This window comes from Castor canadensis, chromosome 2 (assembly GCF_047511655.1).
Source record: "Castor canadensis chromosome 2, mCasCan1.hap1v2, whole genome shotgun sequence".
NCBI lineage: Eukaryota > Metazoa > Chordata > Mammalia > Rodentia > Castoridae > Castor > Castor canadensis.
Window position 1 is genome coordinate 126,996,588 of NC_133387.1, and position 22,180 is coordinate 127,018,767.

A 22,180-nucleotide genomic window follows, 5' to 3' on the forward strand; every position below is an offset into this window, starting at 1 on the left:
AAAAACCTCTGTCCCAGAGCTGGGCTGGGTGGCCCATGCCTATAATCCCAGCATTCTCAAGGCTGAGGCAGGAGGAACTCAAGTTCAAGACCAGACAGGGCCACAGAGTAAGACCTTAACTACCTGGCAGTTCTTTGAGTGGGTATTTGCAATGAGACATGACTACGCCCATCAGCTGGCCTTTGTGCTTCACGAATAGCCCTCAAAAGGAGTAACAGAAGGGCTGGGCTTGATGGTACAGGTCTGTAATCCCAGCTATGAGGGAGGTAAAGGTACAATTGTGGTTGGAGACCAGCCCCAGGCAAATTCAAGAACCCTATCTAAAAAATAAAACTAACACAAAATGGGCTGGGGTGTGACTCAAATGATAGCTACACCTAAGCACAAGGCCCTGAGTTCAAACCCCAGTACTGCCTCCCCCAGAGACAACTGGAGACTGCAAAGATATGAGAAGATGAGCTAACCTATTGAAAATAATCTTTGACCTGCTTGTTACCAATGGGTGTGCTTCCTGCAAAGTTACAAAAACAACTGGAACAGATGTTAACACTTTCAAGTGTCAACTGTAACAACTGATCTTAGAGAACTGTCTTCCCCATTTCTCCACACATGGAGCTAATCTACTTTCCTTATAAGATACAAAATGCATTCATGGTTCCACTCCAAAGTCTAAAATTAAAATTTCAATATTGTAGCTGGGTGTGGTGGAGCACACCTGCCGTCCCTGCACTCAGGAGGCTGAGGCAAAAGGACCACAAGGTCAAGACCAGCTGAACTACATAGCAAGAGCCTGTCTAAAAAACACAAGGACAGGGGCAGTAGCTTAGTGGTAGAGCACTTGCCTAGCACGCATGAGACCCTGAGTTTGATCCCTAGCACCACACATACAAAACATTGTCGTATTGTGGGATCCGCATGGGGGTACATATCTGTAATCCCAGCTACATAGGAGACAGAAGGAGGATCTCAGTTCAAGGCTGGCCCCTAGTTAAAGTGTAGGACCCTATCTGAAACGTGACCCAAGTGGTAGGCTACATAAGTGCAAGACCCTGAGTTCAAACCCCAGTACTGCAAAAAAAAAAAAAAAAAAAAAAAATCAGTATTGTAACTCCCAGCTCAACATCACACTAATTTATCTGGTAACCTTAATATGACAATGCTCGGGGTATCAAAACAGCTCCTTTCCCCTCTCATGCCTACCCCAAGAGGAACTAAGAGAGTCTTTTGTAGGTTGCAAGTCCTGGTCTGGTTTATTTATAAAGCAATAAATATTCAAAGCACAAACAAACTGCACGTGTGTAAACAAACTGTACAATGATTGATGAGAGATTGGGGCGGGGGTGGAAGATTCCAAGAAGCAGAGCACTGTCACCCTGAACTGAAGGCGGACCAGAGGAGGTGCCTTAGAAGCATTTGCGGTGGACGATGGACGGGCCTGCCTCGTCATACTCTTGCTTGCTGATCCACATCTGCTGGAAGGTGGACAGAGAGGCCAGGATGGAGCCACCGATCCAGACCGAGTATTTACGCTCGGGGGGAGCGATGATCTGCAGAAAAAAACCCAAAAACGTCAGCAAATTCTCCAAGCAACGAAGCAATAGGAGCCCGTAACCACCCGAAATGTGGGAGACTTCACACCACCAAGTCATCCACCCATCAAGTCTTCTGAACTTTTGTCTAGAATTTCCCCACTCCTCTGAACTACAGCAGAAGTGGCCATAGGCTAAGTGCCTGGTGGGGGCTAGCCCCAAAGTTGGGGGTTTTAAAGTGTGTTCACACTTGGTTTATTTTTCAAAGATTTATCTTTTTTCATTGTTTGAAAGCATTTTTAAAGTTCCCTATCTTGGGGAAAGTACTGGGAAAATGTCAGAAATAGTCATAGGAAGGCTAAATGGTAAAGTTTGGAGGAGACAAGAAGCTCTGAAGATGGGAGTGAAATTCAGCTTGGACATCAAGATCTGCCTCCGCCCTTCCCACCCACAAAGGATTTGTACCTTGATCTTCATCGTGCTGGGAGCCAAGGCTGTGATTTCCTTTTGCATTCGATCAGCAATCCCAGGGTACATGGTGGTGCCTCCAGATAAGACATTGTTGGCATACAGGTCCTTACGGATATCAATGTCACACTTCATGATGCTATTATAAGTAGTTTCATGAATGCCAGCAGATTCCATACCTAGAAACAAGATTTTAAAAAAAATCACAGTGCATTCAGACCAGGGTGGAGGGAAGAGAACAGGGCTCCCCTGTGCTGGAGAGCTGCCACCCTGAAACATATGTTCTTCCATGAATATACACAACGGGGAACAGGTGGAACAGGTGTCTCTTAAAAGTGCTGAAAGATAATCCACCATAGACTGCCAAGAAACAAGCAACTGTGTTTAGTGCCCGGGTGGAGTGAGCACCTCTTGTAACTAGATATATGGAGATGTACTGTGAAAGGGTAAGCTAAAATTAATGCACGGTTTATTTATGGACTAAAATCAGATCCAGGCTTCCTCTTGGAAGTCACTACTTAAGAAATACCCTCGGTGACATACAAGTGTCCAGTTGCTTCTGTGAGTAGGGCTGTGGTGGCATTTAATGACAAATAAAGGAAGGTGCAGCTATTTGGAACTGGAATGAGCCAGCTCTCTGGAGTGAGCAGCCCTCACCTGCAGATATGAGAACTCCGTCTCCACCTTCCCTGTCTTCCTTGATCTTACCCTAGAGCAGAAGACAGTTCCCTACAATAAGCCATCAGGACTTGAGGCTGAGTTTCATGGGACTCCAAGCTATGACTACTAACTCAAAGGCCCCTTAATCTGTCTAATTATAATGGAGTTTACCCTGGGACACCCAAACATTTCTACTCACCAATGAAGGAGGGCTGGAAGAGGGTCTCAGGACAGCGGAAGCGCTCATTGCCAATGGTGATGACTTGGCCATCGGGCAGCTCATAGCTCTTCTCCAGGGAGGAGGAAGAGGCAGCTGTGGCCATCTCATTCTCAAAATCCAGGGCCACATAACACAGCTTCTCTTTAATGTCACGGACAATTTCACGTTCAGCTGCAGAGATAAAGGGCATCACAGTCAAGCTCTGCAGGTAGAAGCAATTATGGGGAAGCAGGAGGAGGAAAGCAGACACATCCCAGTCCCGTGGCAGATAAGACACGCACTCACTCACCGGTGGTGACGAAGGAGTAGCCTCGCTCTGTGAGGATCTTCATGAGGTAGTCAGTGAGATCCCGTCCAGCCAGGTCCAGACGCATGATGGCGTGGGGCAAAGCATAGCCCTCATAGATGGGGACGTTGTGAGTGACGCCATCGCCAGAGTCCAGCACAATGCCTGCCAGAGGGAACAGACAAGAGTGAGGAAAGGCCCTGGGCACCTGCTCCAGCGTTGGAACAACCAGCTCCTGTCTCGCCTGAGAGATGCAAGACTGGGTATCGATCCAGATAAAATGAGCTCTCTTACACACAAAGAATAAAAATGACCACGATGGATGGATATGACATCCAAAGGAAACTGTAGCTCATGCTTTGAAAACTTGTTATAGGACAATTTCCTGAGGTCACTTTCAAATGACTGTCCCTCTTATCGGACATTTAGCATGCTATGGAAGCATCTGACCATGGTTTGGTGATTCAGGTTCTAGGAAATGTATAATGCTTCTTATATATGTTTGCCCAGGGGTTGTGATGAAATAGACACACACCAGTGACTGTGACATTCTGGTGCTACACTGTGCTAAGCCTCAACATAACATCGTATAACTTAAATAAGGGAAAGAGCTAACTCACGAGCTTGTCACCTCTGACAATAAAGGTTCTCTGAAACTAACCTCAGAGAACGATTATCACCTCGCTCACTTAGCGCACACACCTTGCAACAGAGGGTGAGGGAAGGGACCGTTCCTTTTCCAACTGCAGAATCAGATTCACAGCAAGGTCAGTGGTGGGGAATGTGATTGATTAATCCTATTCTGTGACTGTACCCACAGCCCAGGCATACCTGTGGTACGGCCAGAAGCATACAGGGACAGCACGGCCTGGATGGCCACGTACATGGCAGGCACGTTGAAGGTCTCAAACATGATCTGGGTCATCTTCTCACGGTTGGCCTTGGGGTTCAGCGGGGCCTCAGTGAGCAGGGTGGGGTGCTCCTCAGGGGCCACGCGGAGCTCATTGTAGAAGGTGTGATGCCAGATCTTCTCCATGTCGTCCCAGTTGGTGATGATGCCGTGCTCGATGGGGTACTTCAGGGTCAGGATGCCACGCTTGCTCTGAGCTTCGTCACCAACGTAGGAATCCTTTTGCCCCATACCCACCATGACTCCCTATGACAAAAAAGAAGACAGGGACACCATGCTTCCACCATATCAGAAATATATCCATGCCTTATCAATGTGTATCTAACGGCCCACGTCAAGGATCTTCTTAAAAATATCAGAAACAATTAAAATTAAGATTTCCTCAACTTAGAAGAATCACTTAAAATAAACCTACACTTTATCCCCACACACGGATGTGCGCTCCTATTGTTTAGAATATCACGGGGGAGGGAAGAATAAAGATATTTCACTAAAGAAGGAGAACCTACTCTCATTTTTTAAATTATTAAAATTAATAATGCCCTCATTAATTATTAAGCTTATCACCTATGTCAACTGGAAAATAGATGACTATCTTTTGGAACTACTAAATTAGTGACACATTGTACTTCTCCTAAGAAAAGATTTTGACATTCACCATGCGAAAGTAAATAGATAGGCTGATATGCTACTGTCACTCTGGTGATAAAATTCAACCCCTGTGGAGCTGTCCAGGAGTCCCTGTCATTCACCAGCCCTGAGCACCAAACAGCTCCGAGTTCTGGCAGCCTGTTTGGCCAGGCATGTGACAAACCCAGAGAGCAAAGCATTTCTTTTAATAAACAAGGTGGTATGTCACTATCACCATGGCACTTCTGCCTCTGTCACGTCTGACTTCTAAAACTGCAACAGCCAGGATGGAGATCCATTACATCTTTTAGGAGCCCCATAAACTGCTGTGAACAAGAAGGAAGAATGTGTGTTGGGTCCTGCTTGGTTGAGAGAGTTATATTATTTGAAATTTTGAACAGGAGTGGTTAAGGGGGGGACAAAGAAGAAAGCAGCATTAATAAGAAGTAGGGAAGGCACCGAACACAGAAAACCCAGAAGGTGGCGTGAGAGAAGCTGGTGGCTTTGCACTGAGGAAGCTGAACCACTGACAGGTGTGCCATTGAAGTATAAAATGTACATTTCTTGGGGTACATTTGCTTGTCTTGGCTTGGATTTGCAGCTAACCCATCTCTTCCTTACTTGACCCAACCAAGCAGTTGGGTCAGGTGAGGCATATCCTACACTTGAAGAGGATGGAGGCTGGGGGATGGGGAAAGGGGCACGGTATGGGGCTGGGGACCCGGGTGGCAGCAGGCGGGGAAGGGCAGGGCGAACCTGATGGCGAGGGCGGCCCACGATGGAAGGGAAGACAGCGCGGGGCGCGTCATCACCCGCGAAGCCAGCCTTCACCAGGCCAGAGCCATTGTCGCACACCAGGGCAGTAGTCTCCTCGTCGTCACACATCTTGGCAAAGCTTGTTCAGGGTCTGTAGGGTGAGGAAGGTTGGGTGGGCCACACTCAGCGCCCGCGGAGCTGGCCTGCGCCAGCTGTGCCTGGAGCAGGCAATGGGGCCCAGTGGGGTGGGAGTGGGATGGGGAGTGGGGTGGGAGTGGGCTGGAAGAGTTTGCACTGTTCCCTTCCCCAGGAGGCACGAGAAGGTCGAGAAGGGAGAGGAGACACCCAGTTCCCTGGCTAGGAGTCTCACCCCGCACCCCAGGTCCCAGGAGGGGCGGTCCTGACCACCCAGGGGAACCCCACTCCTCAGCAAGTCCCCGGCCTGTCCACTTGTCGCTTTTCACAACCCCTGTCTTCTCCACATCCCATGCCTTGCCCGAGGTGGAGGCGAAAGCGCAGGAGACCGGGGACCCCAGTGTCCTCGGTGGGGCGCAGGGAGGAAGGCGCAGGGCTCGCCTTGCCTGCGCTCCTGTCCTGCGAGGTCCGAGGCCCAGGGCAACAAGAGTCAGAACCACATCAAAAAGTTTGCCTTGGGGACAAAGCAAAGGAACAAAGACAGCGGGGCGCGGGGACTCACCGTGTGCGGGGCTCGCGGGGCTCGCGGGTGGGCGGAGGCGGCGACAGGCGCTGGTGGCGGACGCCCGGGGCGCCGCTTTATAGCGCGCTGATGGACGGGGTCAGATGCTGCGGCCGGGGGCAGGGGCGGGGGGCCAGGCCTGCCACCTTGCCTTATTTGGTCGCCTTAGCCCCATCCAGGACCGCCGAGGCCATTCATGGAGCCAAGGACAGGGGAGAGGATCAGCGGGGGGCTCCCAGACCATGTAAGGAAGGGGAGGGGGCAGCCAGAAGAATGGCCAAATACGGAGCTAGGGAGGGGCACGGGAAGACTGGGTGACGCCAGCCCACCCCTGCCTCCTTCCTGGGGTGGGGGACCTCTCTGGGTGTGCTGTGGACTTGTTCCTCTGCAGCCTTGCCCCTCTTAGGGACAATAAGCCACATGCAAGCGGGGGAGGCTTGGCGCCCTGCCTTCAGCTCAGGGGTCCTGACAGCTGGGCCAGGACAGCAGAGAAGTGACAACAGCTTCTCATCTTCCAGGGCTGGGAGCGGGAAGAGCTGAGCCTGGCAGTCCTCTTGGGCACAAAGGGTGCCATAGCAGCACATTTGAGTACCTGCAAAGTTACACCTGGAATAAAGCACCTTCCTGGCTGCTCCCCACTTTCTGAGCTGGGACTGTGCTCCTTCAGGTGGGGAAGGTGAGACTGACCAGCTGTGATCCCAGCCTACAGGAGGTCAGGGTCTGGCAGGGCAGAGGCTGAGGAGGGTTACTGTGAGAGTCCAGCCAAGTCTTGCTGTTGGACAGACCAACCCTTCTCCATGCTGCAGGGCTGTGACTCAAACTCACACTTCCATATTTTGGTCAAAAAGAGTCCCTTGCTTCCAAAGAGAATGAAGGCACAAATGCCAAAAGTAGCTTAGCCCGCAGCTGGTGGATAGATGAAATCTTTTAAACAAATATCTTCATTACAAGTGGAGCAAGTCTGAAAAGCAAATACTCTTGTCTAGAAGATGACAGCAATGTCAACCTCGAACCCATCAACCCTGGCCACCCAAGTGCAGTCTGTGGAAAGCAGTCTCCTTGTGACCAAATGCAGAGTCTTGGGCATCGAGCCTTGGTTCTGAGTCAGTCCCCTTCCCTCAAATCCTCATTAGAGCAGAGTGTGCATCAGTGTGAGGAACCTGGCATAAACAACCGACACCATGTCCTTGGTGGAAATTGGGTTTTAAGGGATCTTGGGATGTTTCAAAAGGAAAAAGAAAGATGGTATGAAGTAGAGGTTGGAACAGGAGCGGGGACACAAAAGAAGGACACAGGTCACTAGCTGCCCTGGGCTGCCCTGCGTGCTCAGTTTGACTGGTGCATGGATTTGCAATGTGTGCTTTTCCTCCAGCTCACACCAGTTAAAAATAGAAAGCTGGGCACAGGCCTCTCTCTCTAGAGTGGGCTTGCTTTGATATGCTGAGGAGGGCTGCTGATTAGATACTGGTCCAGTGGGGAATTCTGGGCCCTGCCCGCTGAACTTCCAACCATGTTTGGTTGGTCTGGGGAAGGAACCATGGGGCAGCTGGGTGATGGAGCCAGGTGAGGGGACTGACTGGCATCATGCCTGGCTGCATAATAGGCTTAAAAAAAAAAAAAAAAAAGCATTGACAAGACATAAAAAGCTGAGCTGCCTGAGCTCAGGCAGATCCCAAAGAAGAAGGAGAAATGGAGCTGGCCTTAGAGCAGCCAGCCAGGCAAGCCCCCCTCAGTCTTTTACTTCTTACTGTGCATTTGGTCTTAGGGAGTCAGTTAACTCCCCCTGACCCCTAATTTTCCCCCTCTGTAAGGGACATAATGACTTTTTGTATTCTTTATTAGCATACATTAATTGTTCAAAAGGGTCTCATTGTGATATTTCCATATGTGCATATAATTACTTTGATTGAATCCCACCCCTTTATTACTTTCTTATCCTCTCTCCTCCTTTTAAAACAATTTTAATGGGCTTCACTATTTTATTTTCATACACGTACATGAAGTACTTTGATCATATTCACCTCCCCCTTACTCTCTCTTTTCACCCTGGGACACCATAACTTTTCCTACAAGGGTTATTGAGAATTGTAATAATAATTTTGTAAGTGATATAGAAGACTCAGTGAAATTGACCTGAGCAATTAAGTAATAATGCCACTACTTTGGAAGATATCAAATGCTCTCTCGTTTGAAGAATTGGGTCAATTTCATTCATTCATTGATTCAGCAATGTCCCATTGATTGTGGACAAAACTATGCAAATCACAAGGATTTGGTGATAAGAAACACAGAGAAGGACTCTTCTATGAAATTACAGAACAGTCAGGGGCAGGTACGGCAACTGCTGGGAAGAAAAGGAGGTGTCTCTGGAATCATCTTGAAAAGGGGAAGTCTGAAAGAAGGGTCAGAGAAAGCCTCCCGAGGATGGTTCATTCCACCATTTTTAGAGCAGAACTGAAGTTTGTGAAGGTTTGTGTGAGAGATGGTTCTTGGCAGGGTTAGTGAGAGACCCCCACACTCACACCACGCATGAAGGCTCCCGGAACCCCAAACCACGATATTTAACCTGAACCTCTGGCAACCTTTTTAGGGCTCAGAGGCCAATTCTAGCCCACCCACTCCAGGATTATGGATCCTAGCTGGGAATGCATATGACAGTGGAAGACCAGCTTTGCGAGATAATAGTCTCCCTTACAACATTTTAAACTGTGCTTTGCATTCTATCCAATTTATTTTGAACATTCAAAACAGTGTATTTTCATGTGTTAAATTTTATAGCAGGAAAGAATACTTTTTCCTTAAAGATTTATGGTGAAAACATTGACAATCCTTTCTTCTAGCTTTTTGAGATATATAGCACATTATCTTTATCTAAAGTCACCTATGCCACCTAACTGTAACTTGGCATTCATTGAACAGCCTCGCTCCACCCCTCTGCCACCACTCTCTCCAGCTCTGGTACCCACTATTCTACTCCAGATTCTAAGAAGTCACTTTTCTAAGATTGCACAGATGAGTAAGAGCATGTGGTTGATACTAGGCCTTCTGTGCCTGGTGTACCTCATTTAATATAATCATCTCCAGGTCCATCCATACTGCTGCAAGTGACAAAATGCCTTTTTTTTTTCTGGCTGAATAATATATATCTCTACAATAATACATTTCTTTACTTGTCAGTTAGTGGACACGGGTTGTTTCCATTTCTTGGCTATTGCAATATTACAGGAAGCACGAGGAGCGCGCAAATGTTTTTTTGACATATTCATTTATTTTCCTTTGAAAATATGTCCAGTAGTGAGATTGCTGGATCCTATGGAAGCTTTATTTTAAATTTTTGAGGAGCCACCACAGTTTTCCTTAATTTCTGTACTAATTTACTTTCCCATCAATGGTGTGCAAGGCTTCTTTTTCACTACACTTATCTTTTGTCTTTTTGATAGTAGCCATTCTTAGCAGGCAGAGGGCACCTCACTGGTTTTGATTTGTGGTGCTGGTACCTAATGCACGTACCTGATGGTCATTTGTAAGTCTTCTTTTGAGAAATGTCTATTTAGATTTAATGCCTTTTTTAATTTTTTTTTTGCTAGAGTCCTTTCAGGTCCTCAGATATTTCAGATATTAATCCCTTGACAGAACTAAAGTTTACAGATATTCTCCCAGTCTGTAGCTGGTCTCTTCCCTCTGATTAATGCTTCCTTGGCTATGCAGAGCTTTTCAGTTTGATGCAATCCCATTTGTCCATTTTTGCTTTTGTGTCTTGTCCCTAAAGATTTATGACTGTTTGATATTTACTATTGTATTAACACCCAGGCTTCACAAGTTAAAAACATCAAACCCTAGTTTTATGTATATATTAAAATACAAGCCAATGGAAAAGTCAGAATCCATGACTGATTTTCATTTAACACGAATTTTCAGAGTTGTATTTAATTTGAGACTGGCTTGTCTCATCTACTTAAGTGTATAAAAATAACTTATCCCGTCTGTTGGTGAATTCCAGATACTCTTTTTTTTAAATTATAGTGAAATAAATATAATATCCAGTTTATTACCTTACCATTTGACAGGGGGCAGCTCACTAGTGTTAGGTGCACTGACACCGTTGTGCAATCAGGCTCCTGATTTTATTTTTAGGTGCTTAATTGTTACTAAATTGACTTCCAAACACAGGAATGACAGAGCCCATAGTTTGAGAGACTGGTTCGTGTCCAAGGAGGCAGGGAACCACTGAGCTTGTTTGCCTGAGGTCACACAGGTAAGCAAATAAGAAGAGTGAGATTGGAACCCAGGCATCTGAGTTAAACCCTGTTCCTAACCACCGATGCCTTCCTGTCTCCTTCTGCTTCTTAGAAAGGGATGCTAGAATCACCTGCACCTGGGCACCTAATTAAAGTTCAGCTTTCCAGGTTCCACCCTAGAAGAAATCTGCTTTTCAAATGCCCTCACTCCCTTCCCCAGGTAAGTGGCTCCTTTGTCCACACTGCTGACTCCTCTTCTCAGCCGAACCTCAGAGCCTTGCTGGATACTGCCCAGATCACCAGTGCTGGCCAGAGTCCAGCTTGGCTGACCTTATGCCTCCCAGTAGGACAGCAAAGCCGAGTGGGTCCCCAGGGCTCTGGAGGGTCAGCGAGGCCCTGGACAGCACAGACAGGCCCAGAGGGAGACGTGCAGCGCGAGCTGGAGGAACAGAAGGTGGGACAGTTCCCCTGCCCTTGCCTCCGGGGAAGCCTGTTTCATCCACCATCTGCTGGGGTCTGGAAGGGAGCGGTCCAGCCTCCTCCCAGGCACTGGCACTGGGGGATTAGCAGTCACTTATCTCAGCTGTCCCTCCATTTGGAGGTGTCACAGTATTTACAGAGAAGCCAGAAACAGAGCAAGCCACACATAATTCATCCCCAGGAGCCCTCCTCACCCCTCCTGCCCCTCCTGCATTCCACGGGTGAGGAGCCAGAGGAGCTCTCTCTGGATCAGACAGGGGCGGGGGGCGGGGGGCAGCTTTCCTAAACATGTCTGCTTTCTCTCTCTGCATTTGTTCACCCCCTCTGCCCTCTGGCTAGAGCTCGGTTTCAGTTTCATTAAAAGAAGAAAGTGACGTGATTGTGACAGATGCGGGCCCCCACACATCCTGGTGCTCAGAGCCCAATATCAAGGCGTGGCAAAGATTAGCCACTCACTGTCCCAGGTTTTACCCACAACCACCAAGGAGATTAAACCAAATGGATTCCAGCAGCCGCTGCCTCGGACATGATAAGACCAACTGTAATGAGCCATTTAATAAGATTCAGAAAAGGAGGACAAGACCAGGAGGAGGGAGAAGGCGGGAGAGGGAACACAGAAGGGAGTAGCTTCTGGATCCTGGAGTCACAGTCACCACAGTCACGTGGACTCGGTTAGCTGGGGGCTGCATTTCTCTCTCCTCTATCTGTTTCATGGCAGGAACAGCAGCAAGGATTTCTGGAGAGCCTTTTAATTCCTTAAAAGGAGCTTGCCCTTTGAGGCTGCAGTGCTCACCCTTGCAGGTTTCCTCTTGGAAGGTGTTCCCCTTAGCTCAGAATTGGCTAGCTCCCCACACCAACAATGACTCCATTTATGGAGTTGCAGTTTTTCAAGTGTTACCTGGAGCAAACCCACTTTTCCTGAAGAGCCCAAACCCAGTGACACTTAGCCTAAGCTTGATGGAGTTTCTGCCAGCAGAATCACTTGAGGCTAGGCGGCTGGTCAGAGACTTCCCTAAGGCCATTTTCACTCACCTGCACCAAGTGGAGCCCACCCATTCCCCATCAAAGACCAGACACTTCCGACACACGATAATAGAATGAACAACACTAACCAGACTCTCACTGAGCCTGTCCTGGAGGCTAACTATCCAGAGACTTTCTATTGTGCATGGTTAACCTAGTTAACTTCTGATCAAAGATAAGCAGCCTGCAGAATCCATGTGACAGACCTGCTCTTTGATGTGATGTCACCAGCTATATCAAGGGGCTATGTAAGAGACAGGTCACCGTCCCTGTTGTAAGGACATTGTCATGGGTGTTCCTCATAGGACACCATCTTCTTTATGAACCTCTAGGGAGAATTTCCTGTATGACTCTAAAACTAAGAATAGTAGCACTTGAGCAAATAAAGTACTTTGTTTTGATTCTGTGACCCCTGAATCTAGTCATCAACCCAGTGTCTCTTTCAGCGGTGGTTCAGAAAAATCTTTAAAAACCATATATATTCATGACCCAATTGTTAACATGGTTACAGGTCACTATTATAGATTTGACATGCCCACCTCTACTTTCCATTTTCCTTTTTCTTCCACTTTTAACTTTCATGTACTGCGTCTCTTTGTGAGCTGCCATAAAATCTGTGAGACAAAATTAGGCTGGATGGATGAGATACATAAGAATGAATTTATGGGATCAGTGAAGAGAACATTGGACTTGGGCCAATCCATTTTACAAGCTGCCAAGAGTCTCCAAGGATTCTTACGTATCTGTAGACTTCTAACCCAACAAAAGCATGTATGGTGTAAGGAAGAAAACCCAATACCCAGAAAGCACATCATTTTTATTTTCCTCTTTTTAACGTCTTTATTGGTGTGCATCTATTGTAAAAAATAATGGATTTCATTGTGTCATTTTCGTAAATGTTTGATTTTCCTAACATGTAAGTAAAACTGATATCTAAAATAATATTTCTCCCATTATAAAAATAATACATGCTCATTAGGAAACATTTAAAAATACTAAGAAAATGACATGTTTGGGAGGCTTGTACAGCTCTGGTTTATAACTTCCCTAGAATAAAACTTGTGTGACATGAAATTCACAAGGTCTTGGCTGTCACATGTACTTACAGCAGCTGCCAGCCAAGCAGGACAAATAGCCTTCCGTTCTGGAAGTCGCAAGATGCCCACTTGTTCCTCAAAGACAGACAGGCAATGCAAGGAATTCACATTAAAGACCTTGCTTTGTTGTATCACTGTAATCCAAATGATCTCCAGTCAACAACTGGAACCAAAGAATGCCAGGCTAGGAGCAGGCTCTGCCCTGGGATTATACCTTCCATAGCTCTCTTGTATATTTTAGGGTTCTAGTTTCCAGCTCAGCTGTCGAACTCTTTCAAAATTGCAGTCTAAAACTGATGATGTATTACAAATGTAAAATCAAGCCTTTGTCTTCAGGTGGGGGTCCAAGGGAAGTCGTTTTAGGAAAAATTTTACGGCTATTTCGTGATTAATATTTCTAAACTTTCTCTTGGTTTGAATTACAAATAATCAATCTTACTCTCAGAGCCCTCCCTCCCTCCCTTCCTCTCTCCCTTCCTTCCTCCCTTACTCTTTTTCCTCCCTCCATCTGTTCCCTCCCTCCCTTTCTTTCCTCCTTCCTTCATTTCTTTTCTGAGGCAGGGTCTCACTATGTGAACCAGGCCTCAAACTCTTGATCTTCCTGCTTCAGCCTCCCAAGTGCTGGGATTGCAGGCATGGCCACCACATTCAGTTCAGCCAATAGTTTAATTTCAAAACTTATAATAATAGTAATAACAATAATAGTAATAATAAAGGCATTGCCTAAGTCCAGTGCTCTCTTACAGCCAAAGAAGCAGAGACTGTACCTCCAAACTAAAAGTAACTGAGCCTACTGTGTGAATGTGAATGCTGACACTCACTCAAATAGGGGGTCTGGAGCTTAGGGTATTTGAAAGACAACAGCCAGCCTTCAAGGACTGAGAAGAGTCAGCCATGAAATCATAATTTTGCAAAGTGTACTTGAATATGCAGCTTTCCAGGGAGAAATTCTAGTTACTGCTTAATATTATAGCAGGATTTGCTTCCTGATGACCAAAGGAAAAGTCTGACTTCACAATGACAAAGTATGGAGCAATATTTCCAGATGGCATGAAGATTCACACTGGGTTCATCTCTCCCTCAAGGGTGCAACACCTTCTTTCTGTGTTTGCTGTCCAGTGACAGTCCTCTGTCCAGAGCCCTGTTTCTGAGGTGCAGATGGGGAGCCCTGAAACATTAAGCCAACCTTAGACTGGCCTAAATGGTCACTTCTGATGTCCACACGAGTGTCTCTTCCTAAGCTGCTGACCCAAGGTTGTAGACAGATATGAGAGCAGGGAGATGGTGATGTGGGTGTGCTCCCTCCACCCTCCCCACCCTGCCCACCCATTGTTCTCTGAATAGAAAACTGAAAATTCTAGGCGGGTGTGGTGGCATACTCTAATCCCAGTACTTGGGAGGCTGAGGCAGGAGTATCACAAGTTCGAGCTCAGCCTGGGCTATGTAGTCTCAAAACAATAGACAACTGACAATTCTCTTTGCAAAGCACAGGTACTGGCCGAGGGGCTAGGCTTTACTTTCATATCTGGCAGAGGAAAACTATAAACTGAATTGTGCTCTGTTGCCCACCTCAGTGATCACAGACCCCTAACACAGTAATGGAAAAAGCCAGGCTGACGTACAAGGCAGCAAATGTTGTGCATTAGAAAAGCTTCTGGTTCCTTCCAGAGTGCCCATGGCTGACTCCTCAGTATCAAACCCTGAATATTGCTCCATATTTATCATTATGAAGTCAAACTTTTCTTTGGTCATTAGGAAGCAAATCCTTATTCTGACTAGAGGTGAAAGACCAAATATTGGATGAACTTTCTCAAGGGGAGCACATTCATGTGAACCTGAGAAACCCAGGTGTGGATGAGAAGTTTAGAGCTTCTGCTTCCTCTTGTCCATGGTGCTGCCTCAAGGGAAAACCAGGAGCAACTTCCCCAAATATCTGCACTGGTCACAACCATGGAGAAGAGGCTCAGAAAACCCTGAGGGCAATGGCTGAGAGTGACAGACACTCTTTCTTTGTGTAGACGGAGAAGTCCAGATAAGATTTCAAAATCACCAACTTTGACAAAGAAATGTGTCATCCAGGAACTACAATACCTCACTGTCAGAGATGTGCTATTCCAGTAAAATACCCTTTACCCTCCTGGTGCCTCTGAGCATGGCTTAAATTCTCAGCATCAACCAAGGACACATCTAGTTCTGAGTGACTGATTCTGAATATGATCTTCATATAATTCCACTGGACAGGAATGTGAAACAGGTCCTCCAAGGAGAGGCACTCCCTGGGGGAGGGGAGGGTAAATGAAGGGGTGAGTGGGTTGATGCACTTTCTACACAGTACGAACATGGAACACTGAAACCTGTTAATTTAAGGAGGGGCGTGGGGAGGAGAAGAATAACGGAGAGGAGGAGCCAAATCAAGGTTCAATATATATACATATGGAAATGTCACAATGAGTCCCCTGGATAGCTGTCATTTACTAATAAAAATGTTTGGGAAAAAAGACTCACCTTCGCCTATACAGAAACTCAAAACTCAGCAAAATATTTCAGAAGGATAGACTCTGTGATTTGAAAAGCACTCTTTGTTTGTTTGTTTTTTTTTTTAATTATTTTTTTTTTCATTTTTCTTTTATTATTCATATGTGCATACAAGGCTTGGTTTATTTCTCCCCCCTGACCCCACCCCCTCCCTTACCACCCACTCCACCCCCTCCCGCTCCCCCCCCCAATACCCAGCAGAAACTATTTTGCCCTTATCTCTAATTTTGTTGTAGAGAGAGTATAAGCAATAATAGGAAGGAACAAGGGGTTTTGCTGGTTGAGATAAGGATAGCTATACAGGAAAAGCACTCTTTGTAAGTAGAATTGAAATCATGATGTTTGTCAGGCCAATGTAAGTATGAGCAAGAGGAAAAATCCAACTCTGCGTGTCACTAGCGCAGTTGTGACTAAGAGAGTGTTGCACCTGTGCGAGATAAGACACGTGCAAGTGCATACTTGACCTGCACTTCCCCCAAATAACACTCAAATAACACTGAGGAGACAGACCATGGTCTCTTCAACAAATGGCGCTGAATTATTGCTTATACTCTCTCTACAACAAAATTAGAGATAAGGGCAAAATAGTTTCTGCTGGGTATTGAGGCGGGGGAGCGGGAGGGGGTGGAGTGGGTGGTAAGGGAGGGGGTGGGGGCGGGGGGGAGAAATGAACCAAGCCTTGTATGCACATATGAATAATAAAAGAAAAATGAAAAAACAAAAAAAACAAATGGCGCTGAGTCCATCAGATAGCCACATGGGAAAAAAGGAGCATTTGGCTCTCACACGAAAATCAGTTGTAAGTGAGCCAGGTTCAGTGGTTCACACTGCAATCCCAGCTACTCGGGAGATAGAGATCAGGAAGATTGCAGGTTGAAACCAGTCCAGGCAAAAAGTTAGCAAGACCCCATCTCAATAAATAAGCTGGGAGTGATACACAACTGTGATCCAGCCATGTGGGAGGCACAGGTAGGAGAATTATGGTGTAAGGCTGGCCCCAGGGAAAAACGTGAGACCCTTTCTGAAAAGTAACTAAAGTAAAAGAGCACTGGGGGGTGGCTCAAGAGGTAGAGTACCTGCCTAGCAAACCCTGGACTTCAAGCCAAAAGAAAAAAATCAATTCTAAGTTAAATATGTATCTAAATGGTCAAGTTTAAAAAATTAAGGTCCTAGAATATAATGTAGACCAATATATTACTTACATTAGGTTTAACAAAGATTTCTGAATCAGAAAACACTGTCTGATCAACAAGAAAAATAGCAATAGTTTGGGCAACAACTTTGCCTTACCAAAGAGGGAATCAAGAGACTGAAAAGATAAGCAGCTTTGTGGGAAAATATCTGCAGTCCATGTATGAACAAAGGATGCTACAGGAATTTCTACAAATCAGTGAGTGAAATACAAGCCGATACAAAATGAGGCAAAAGACTTGGATGGCGCTACTCAAAGAGGATGCCATGCCGCTGCGGAATTCACTGTGCAAACTGGACCCGTGAAATCGAGGGGTGTGATGTCTCACAGAACCAACCCAAGGTAGCCGCCTGCCCCGTCTTTAGGTTATTTTTAGGGCTGAGGGTGTAGCTCGGTGGTAGAGCACTTGCCTGACCAGAGCTAAGGCCCTGAGTAAGCCCAGCACTGCAGGGGGCACAAAGAGGACGATTTTCACTTCACAACCAACGATGGGGGCCAGCTGCGACTTTCTGATTCATTTTGTGTAATCTTTGCCTCTCATCCAGCCCACGAAGCTCCCACAGCTTCCAGGTGTCTGTGGACTTCCATTCAAAATAATTTCCATGGATGTCTCTGTCCTAATAAATCTCCAAGCATTTCTTTGTTCTCTGAACATCCCAGAGGCCACCCAAGCCATGTGTGTCCTGGGCTGCAACCCTGTTCTTTAATTATTCCCAAACAAAAGCTCCTCTACTGGAGATTATTCTCTGTGTTTTTATTCAACAGAGCCAATAAAACCAGGCAATCTCCACAGGAATAGGGACTGCAAGTTATGATGGACAAGTTGCCAATACTGACCCCAGCAGAATGCTTTTCTCTCCCTCTCTCTCTCTCTCTCTATCTCTCTCTCTCTCTCGCCCTCTGCAGTCATTCAGTTACACTTCTGCCAGAATCTTATCTTACCCCTAATCTTTTTGCCAAATCACAGTTCTCCTTTCCCTCTAATCTCCAAGGGCATTCCCTTTCAAAACATCTTTTCAACACAACCGAACTTGATTCCTTGCTGGTGTCACCCCTAGTGGTCACTGCTGTTCCTGGCTCCCAGCTCTCCTCTTCCAAGTACCCATGGATCAATGGGAGCCCAAAGCCACAGGCTTCAGACATAGCTGGGATAGTTCTTCGCTTTCTCTGCCTCTTCCTTTCTCTCCTTCAGAGATTTTGCTTTCCAAAGGCCAGGAGCCGTCCTGTGTGTCTCTGTCACCACTTGTACCTCCAAATGACTTATAATTTTCATTGACTGAAGCTAAGAAAAGCGAAGACTTTTCGTCATTCTGTTTTTTGGAGGTTTTGTCTTTTGGTTTTGGAGTACTGATGTTTGAATTCAGGGCCTCGGGCTCACCAGGTTGTGCTCTTCCACTTGAGCCACACCCCCAGTCAGTCCTTTTTTGCTTTTAGTTATTTTCACCTGAGGTCCATCTCACATCATCACCCTCTTGCCTGTGCCTCCTGCACAGCTGGACTCACAGGCACCAAGCCTGGCTCTTTTAACTGTTGTTTGTTTAAAAAGGAAAGTTTGATCTTTATTTGGATTAATGGAATGAATGAGAAAAAATTAAGATTTAGTTGTCTTTGCTACTGCCTATTTTAAACTTATTGCTCTGACAGTCTTGTAAAACAACCAAAGGATTAGATATGTAAACAATAGAAAAAGGATTCTTTTTTTTTTTTTTTTTTGGCAGTACTGGGGTTTGAACTCAGGGACTTTAGGCTTGCTCAGCACCACTTGCACCACACCCCCTTTTTCTTGAAAAAGAACCCCTACCCTACAAGAAATTTCTCCAGTTCCTGCTGAGTTACATGGAAAGTTTAGGGATGGTGCATTGAGGGGAAACAGGGAGGGACACAGGGCTTGTTGACTTTGCCAATACACAGAAGACCTTTGGCCAAACAAAGCAGGGAAAAATCACGAGTGTCAGAGACTTAGTCTGGACTCTCCTCTCTGCTAAATTCCTACCCTGGGCTAATGTAAGGATTTTCTCTAGAGAATCTCACCTGCAACATGAACTCGAGACAGTTAATTTAGAGAAAGATGGAAACAGAAATAAAAGCCACCAACCCACAACAAAGTCCTTCCATTCAAGTGTCAGCAAGTCTTCAAAACTGATGTCTCCGATTTCACACAAATGAAAGGAAAATCAGATGCCACTGTGCCAGGAAAATAAACACCACATTTATAATTAGAAGCTCCTCTGGAGATTTGGTCATGGCCCTGTGTGATGAGATGAAGTCTGGGTGCCACAAAATGCACTCAGAAGGAAGAAGTCCCCTTCAAGAAAAAGCCGAGATGACCTGGTCACCTCCTACCCAGCCAGCCACTCTGGGAGTCGTATGGGAAAATTCATCCTGCTCCCTTCTACTCATCCTCAGAACATACCCCCTCCTGTTCAGCCAGTCAAAAACTCCTCTTTCCCTGCACTATTCTTGGGTGTTTAAATTAGACTTTATATAACTTGTAATATAAAAACAAAGATTTTGATAAGAACCAAAGTCAATTAAGTGGGGATTGAACCCAGGGTCTCGTGCTTCCTGGGCAAGTGCTTTACCACTTGAGATATGCCCCCAGCTCACAATGTCAAGCTTTAGAGTCAAAAAGAGAGGGCAGAATACGATGTGGCACGGAGGAGCAGATATCTACTGCAGAACCTGACAGTGGACAGAAGATTCACGAAGGAGACACTCTGCGTTATTTTTATCAAGTGCACTTCTGCAGGCAACCATTGGCTGGAACTCTGCAATGAGTGAACCACACCCCCAATATTCATTTCAAAAGCATCAGCACAGCCTCCCGCCTCCCAATTCGCCCCCAGTTGTGTGGGTTAGACTGATCAGGGAGGAAGTAGTAGATGACCTTGAGGTTTGGGTGGAGGTGATCTGGAGGAAAGAAGGAATGGCACCCCAAAAAGAGTCACAAAAAGCAAAGCCACAGAGAGGCAGAGACAGGGGTGCTTTGTGTTATGGTTTGAATATGAGATATCCCCCAAAGTTCATGTACTGGGGGCTTGGTTGCCAGCTGATGGGTTTTGGAAAGTGATTGGGTCTGACCTGATCAGTGGATTGATCAATTCCTTTGTAGTTCATTATTGAGAGGTGGTGAGAAATAGGAGGCGGAACCTCGATGGAGGACATAGGTCACTGAGGGGTTGTACTCCGAAAAGATACACCCTGTCTCACTCTGATTCCTGGCCACCATGAGCTGGCCAGTTCTGCTCCACCATGTCTTTTGGCCACCATGTTCTGCCTTGCCTCATGCCCAAGGCAATGGAACCAGCTGACTCCAGATTGAAATCTCCGAGATTTCACCATGAGTCAAAGTAAGCCCTTTCTCCCTTGAGTGCACTACGTCAGGTGTTTTGTCACAGTGGTGAGGTGCCTTCTAACACATTTCATGTGACATGCTTCTTTATCAGACTTTATTTTCAACCTGAAGTAACACTACTATCAGATGCATAAGAGCAGGACTGGGATTGCATAAGGGTGGAAAAGATCGGGTTGCGCACCATACATCACCGTCATCACCATCATCACATCACAATCTCCTTGTGACTGGCAAAAGCCCACCCTAGACAAACCCACCATCCTCCTCCAGCCCTCAGCAGTGAGAACTGGGGGACATCAGCACAATGGCTGCCCAGGCATCTTCTGTGGTCAGTTCTTGATTGTACCGTCCGCATGCTTTCACACCTTACTGTTCTCTTGGAAGCGTCAACGCACTCCCACTCTTGAGGATGACACTGTCCTGAGTGAGCCAGGTGTGGGGAGAGATCGGGCCAGAAGTCCATTCCTGGAACTTCCTTCATCCCTGCCTGCCTCAGTTTCTCCTCCACACTCCAGTCTCACCTCCTCCAGAGCCTCCTCTCCTCCTCCCTGTCCACTCTCCCACAGCTGGGTGCTGGAGAACTGGCTCTCTGAAAGAGATTACATGTTTGATTTGCAGTGCTCGCTAACTTCTGTGGTATAAACACTCCATCAGGCTCATTTCAAACTATCACCGGCTTGAAATGCTGCACGACTCATCCTCAAGCCGGAAGCCTGACCCAGCCTCTGGCCTCTTGCAGTGCACTGGCCTTTCTCTGTTTCCCACCCTGCTCTGCCCACGGGCCTCTCTAGCGCTTGTAGTAGGGACGTGGTTCATAATCGTGTCCAAGCTACCAGGATCAGTTGACCGAAGTACCCTCCATCACTGCTGTTAGACCCGAGGGACGCTAAACTACATGTTACCTTTCAGCATGTTGGACTTGTCCTCCCTCACTCAGGAAACCCTGTTTCCTTGCAGGATCAGGTAATGTCAGGGAAGCACAGGAATCGTTAGGATCCCTTCCCTTCTTCTCAAATTTCTGGTTCTTTAGCTTTCTGGGCACAGTTCTTGTGCACGCTTGGTAAGAGGCAGGAACTCTCACTTCCTTGCACTCCCTGTCAGTGCCACGTCAACTTTGGTGTGTGCAGAATCACCCGGGGACCCCGTTAAAGTGTAGATTTAATTGAGGTCATCAGTAGGGAGCAAGGATATTGGGAGTTTGCATTTTCAACAAGCTCTGAGATGACATGTGTGCTCCTGGTGTATTTAGGAAGAGAAGGTGGATTGTTGGAGGAAGAACAGCACGAACAATGCAAACCCAAGTCTCTCTGCTACGCCACAGGCTGTGGCTTGCAATGTTGTCTGTGAGGCAGTCACCATCTCGCTTAATTTCTGGTCATGAGGACCATTTCATTCCTTTTTTTTTCTTTTTTTAATTTTTATTTTATTCATATGTGCATACAATGGTTGGGTCATTTCTCCCCCCTTCCCCCGCCCCCTCCCTTACCCCGCCCCCCGGCCTCCCCCCCACCCCCTTGCTACCTGGCAGAAACTATTTTGCCCTTATCTCTAATTTTGTTGAAGAGAGAGTATAAGCAATAATAGGAAGGAACAAGGGTTTTTGCTGGTTGAGATAAGGATAACAATACAGGGCATTGACTGGTGACCATTTCATTCCTGAGCATAGAGTGTTTAGCTCAGCATCAAGTGCAATCTAGTATCCTTATTAATGCTGCCTGGGCTTTGACCTTGGAAACTTAGACCCCTTATCCAGTACTGGCTCATATCCTCCTATGGTGCTGGGCAAGGTTGTGCACCTTTGCTTGTTTTTTTATCCATTCACCTACTCTGTGCCTGCCAATATTCTTATTCCAGAAGCTGGGCTTTAAATCTCCCTCCTGGATCTTATTCTTAAATCTAGTCCCCTCTTTCTGCAGCCTGGTTTACTTGATGACAACCCTCAAGCAAGTGACACTTGCTGCCACCTCCTGAGGAGGAATCCTATCCCCCCCAGAACAGCAGACTCAGGAAGTCCACTCACTCCATGGTTCAAGGTCACCAAGAACAAGACTCACACAGGCACTGGATGGAGCAATGCTTTACTCACAAAAGGAAGCACAGAGGA

The 22,180-nt window shown here is 46.5% G+C and overlaps 1 protein-coding gene and 1 long non-coding RNA gene across 2 annotated transcripts; one reads left to right on the forward strand and one right to left on the reverse strand.

The window, feature by feature from the left end:
* Positions 1-1,222: 1,222 nt before the first annotated feature.
* On the reverse strand, positions 1,223-6,306 carry Actc1 (actin alpha cardiac muscle 1). Its single transcript, XM_020153586.2, has 7 exons — positions 6,157-6,306; positions 5,460-5,610; positions 3,995-4,319; positions 3,167-3,328; positions 2,857-3,048; positions 1,995-2,176; positions 1,223-1,547 (listed from the first exon to the last, which is right to left on the reverse strand). Exons 2-7 carry the CDS (start codon positions 5,586-5,588, stop codon positions 1,404-1,406), a joined length of 1,134 nt encoding a protein of 377 aa, XP_020009175.2. The 5' UTR covers positions 5,589-5,610; positions 6,157-6,306; the 3' UTR covers positions 1,223-1,403.
* On the forward strand, positions 4,930-10,614 carry LOC141420771 (uncharacterized). The gene is made up of 3 exons (XR_012445382.1): positions 4,930-5,236; positions 10,327-10,411; positions 10,507-10,614. It is a non-coding gene; the product is annotated as an uncharacterized lncRNA (long non-coding RNA).
* Positions 10,615-22,180: the final 11,566 nt, after the last annotated feature.